This window comes from Acipenser ruthenus, chromosome 8 (genome assembly GCF_902713425.1).
Source record: "Acipenser ruthenus chromosome 8, fAciRut3.2 maternal haplotype, whole genome shotgun sequence".
NCBI classification, from domain to species: domain Eukaryota; kingdom Metazoa; phylum Chordata; class Actinopteri; order Acipenseriformes; family Acipenseridae; genus Acipenser; species Acipenser ruthenus.
The window spans coordinates 1,134,272-1,138,216 of NC_081196.1; the positions used below are offsets into that span (position 1 = coordinate 1,134,272).

The 3,945-nt window shown below is 39.7% G+C and overlaps 1 protein-coding gene across 1 annotated transcript; it reads left to right on the forward strand.

Moving 5' to 3' along the window:
• Positions 1-2,304: 2,304 nt before the first annotated feature.
• LOC117406329 (odorant receptor 131-2-like) lies at positions 2,305-3,513 on the forward strand. The gene has a single exon (XM_034010265.2). The coding sequence runs from the start codon at positions 2,305-2,307 to the stop codon at positions 3,256-3,258; it is 954 nt and encodes a 317-aa protein (XP_033866156.1). The 3' UTR covers positions 3,259-3,513.
• The last annotated feature ends 432 nt before the right edge of the window (positions 3,514-3,945 follow it).

Sequence of the window (3,945 nt, forward strand, 5' to 3'; positions counted from 1 at the left end):
GGGGCAAACAGAGCCAGCTTGATAAATTAACTCCACATTTATTTTTCGTAAAAGAAAACTAAACCTTAAAAAGCTTTAAAAAAAAGTAGGCCCTACATTTAAGATTTTTCCAAATGCTCCTTAGGAGTTTCTTCCTATGCTTTGAAACATTAGAAGTCTGGTTTTTTTTTCTTCTGTTTACATTAAATGGATTTAACTTAGCAAGTTGGTAAATTCTTTATGAAACAAGCACACGTCAGAGTTAATAATTATTATTATAAATAATAATAATAATGAGTTAATTCCATTTGAATGTACAGATTTTAATACTCAATACTTTCTGTTCTTACTGTATTTAAAAGCTGCAAATTCATGTATCTTTAAGTGACATTCTGCATGTGAACCTGAGTGATCAAAATCTTTGAAACTGAAGGCAAATCTACGTCTTGGAAACTGAGAGGCTCTGTTTGCCCCTTGTCGGTTCTCCTTATTTTATGTCAACATATTGTGCCCTGAGGATTCTTTGTTCTGTACTTTAATTGGTTGTGACACCCGTGGTGCCAATTAGTACTTTCTGATGCCATCATTTACCTGTCTAATCTCCTGGCTGCGCCTGTCCCAGTAAAACTGCTGATAAGGGTATCAGTTTGTCAGGACTGCAGGTCTGCCTTGCTCTCGCTCCCTCGTGCACTCCTGATACCTGACTTTAATTAAAGAACCCTTATCTCCTGATGCTTGTGCTGCTGTTTTCCAGAATTCTCTCTTAGTGTCTTGGCAAATCAGAGATGATAAACTTGCAAACTTTTTGGGGGGTAGCTTGATACAAGGGGTGCCCCAATATTAGGCTTCCCCTACTTAAGAAATTTTATGAGCGTGCAATTTTGTTCTCCTTAAATGAATCACACACTCCTTTTTATAATTAAACTTTTAGAGTGGAAATTTGTCACAGAAGTTTCTTTTGGTAGTTCTGTATACCCTAGCATCACCATTGAGTGTTTTATGGATGACTTCTAGCAAGAGATCTTCTACTACTTTGACAGTACTTCAAGATATAGTTTTGTAGAAATCAGCTCAGCTGTAGTCTAAACAATAGCAGATCTGGTATATATGCAGTATAGTGTAGATCTATTATACTGTGGATCTGATATACTAGATCTGGTATAGTGTAGATCTTGTATAGTGTAGATCTGTTATACTGTGGATCTGATATACTAAATCTGGTATAGTGTAGATCTTGTATAGTGTAGATCTGGTATAGTGTAGATCTGTTATACTGTGGATCTGATATACTAGATCTGGTATAGAGTAGATCTTGTATAGTGTAGATCTGGTATAGTGTAGATCTGTTATACTGTGGATCTGATATACTAGATCTGGTATAGAGTAGATCTTGTATAGTGTAGATCTGGTATAGTGTAGATCTGGTATAGTGTAGATCTGTTATACTGTGGATCTGATATACTAGATCTGGTTTAGAGTAGATCTGGTATAGTGTAGATCTGATATAGTGTAGATCTGGTATAGTGTAGATCTGTTATACTGTGGATCTGATATACTAGATCTGGTATAGTGTAGATCTGGTATACTGTACATAGACACAACCCCAATAATATAGATTGTAGACTGGGAGATTGAAATGTCCAGATCAGTTTATTTCTCTATTTGTGAGCCTCCATTTCTATTTCATTTCTAGGGTTTTAGGCTTGAGTAATTTGAGTAATTAAAAGCCCACCTTCAATAAGTATATTGCTAATAATAAAAAGCTAATGGAACATTTTCTAATGTATGTTTTTGTTGAGTCTAATTGACCTAACATTTTGTTTAAATAATAGAAGAATCCACAGGGAAGGGTTCTGTACCAGTGCATGCCGTGGGACTGTTTTGTTATTTATCTGCATTATTTATGACAAATAGTGCATTAAATAAATACCCTTGCAAACCCACAACATTCAACAAAAAAATATTGAAGCCGCAGAATGAATTAACGTCTGTATATCTTACTACACTCAGCTGTCCAGGTAAGAGTGGGGATGGTTAGTGTACTGTGAGCAGCCTTTAAAATAACACGATTATTGTTTCAATCAATTTAGCGATTGCATTATTAGCCTAGTATTGCTTAAGAGGACTTGGAATATAGAACTCAGTCGTTTGGTTCTGGTTTTGTAAAATGAACAGATGTTTAAAAATATGACTTTATTATATTACTAATTGGAAATGTGTCCCTTAATTTCATAATAACTTTCACGAGGACTGCATCCTTCCAATTGCGCACTGTTTTCTTTTTTTCTTGGCCTGCGTCTCAAGAACACAACCACCTGAGCCAACATGAACTCCAGCACGGGGGCGAATGCCACGAGCCTGTCTGCGATCAGCCTGATTGAGCACGGCACCATCCAGCTGCAGCTCGCACTCATACTGGGGCTGTCCTCTTTCTTTCTGTACATCAACATGGTCATGATTCTCATTTTCTTCAAGGAGCCGGTGTACAGAGACAGCTCGCGCTACGTTCTGTTCATTCACATGCTGTTCAACGACACTATCCAGTCGCTCATATCGGTCTTCTTGTATTTCCTCGTGGTTTTTAGAATCCAGTTTAATATCACTCTCTGCACCTTTTTCGTTCACCTGGGAGGCAATGCTGCCATGAACACCCCTTTCAACCTGGCGGTGATGTCGCTGGATCGCTACATAGCCATATGTTTCCCCCTGCGTTACTCTGAAATAAGTTCTGTCAGCAGGGCTTACTTAGCGATCGGTGTCACTTGGCTCATCGGTTCAGTGCCCAGCGGCAGCGATATCTTCATAGTCCTGGCAAAGCTGCCCTTGAGTTACTTCAACCAGAAAGCGCTGTGCAGTAGGGCCGTGCTGATCCAGAACTCGGACCAGCAGCTCAAGCAAGCCGTTTTCAATGGGCTCTACTTCACCGTTGTTTGGATCACCATATTCTACACGTACGTGCAGATCGTGCTGCAGGCGAGGAAGGTGAGAGCGCCTGGCTCACAGGCCTCCAAAGCGCAGAAGACTGTCCTGCTGCACTCCGTCCAGCTCCTGCTCAGCATGGCTTTCTTTATCAACCCGCTCACAGAATATATTTTGCAGTACACACCGCCCATGGTGTTTGCGCACGTGCGCTACGTTAACTTCTTCTTGACCATCGTCCTCCCCAAGTTTTTAAGCCCCCTGATTTATGGCCTGAGAGATGACAATTTGAAGAAGCACCTCCGGCTTTACCTGAAATGCAACTTTAACAAAGTCAACCCCGCGGCTGTCCACTGTTAAACTGTGGAAGAGTAGCTAGGAATGAACCAACAGGCAGGCAGGTGGGCGGGCAGCCTTGTTTCTGTCTGAAATCCACAACCAGTGAGCGTGTGTGTGGGGTGGGTTTGAGAGCCAACACAACTGAATCTAACCTGAACTGTTACTCATCTTCTCATTCTCATTGAAATCCAGCATTGCCCTTATAAAAGCTTCCCACAGTACAAGTGTAATAAAGCACAGTGAAAGCACGGTAAAGCATAAGCATGGTAAATAATAGCGAGGTATGGTAAAGCATATTAATAAGCATGGAAAACCAGGATACACTGTGATAAATGCATTGTATAGCTATGGAAAAAAATATTAATAACCATGACAAACCAGGGTACACTGTGATAAATGCATTGTATAGCTATGGTAAAGCATATTAACAACCATGACAAACTAGGATACACTGTGATAAATGCATTGTATAGCTATGGAAAAGCATATTAATAACCATGACAAACCAGGGTACACTGTGATAAATGCATTGTATAGCTATGGTAAAGCATATTAATAAGCACGGCAAACCAGGGTACACTGTGATAAATGCATTGTATAGCTATGGTAAAGCATATTAATAAACAAACCAGGGTACACTGTGATAAATGCATTGTATAGCTATGGTAAAGCATATTAATAAGCATGGCAAACCAGGGTACACTGTGA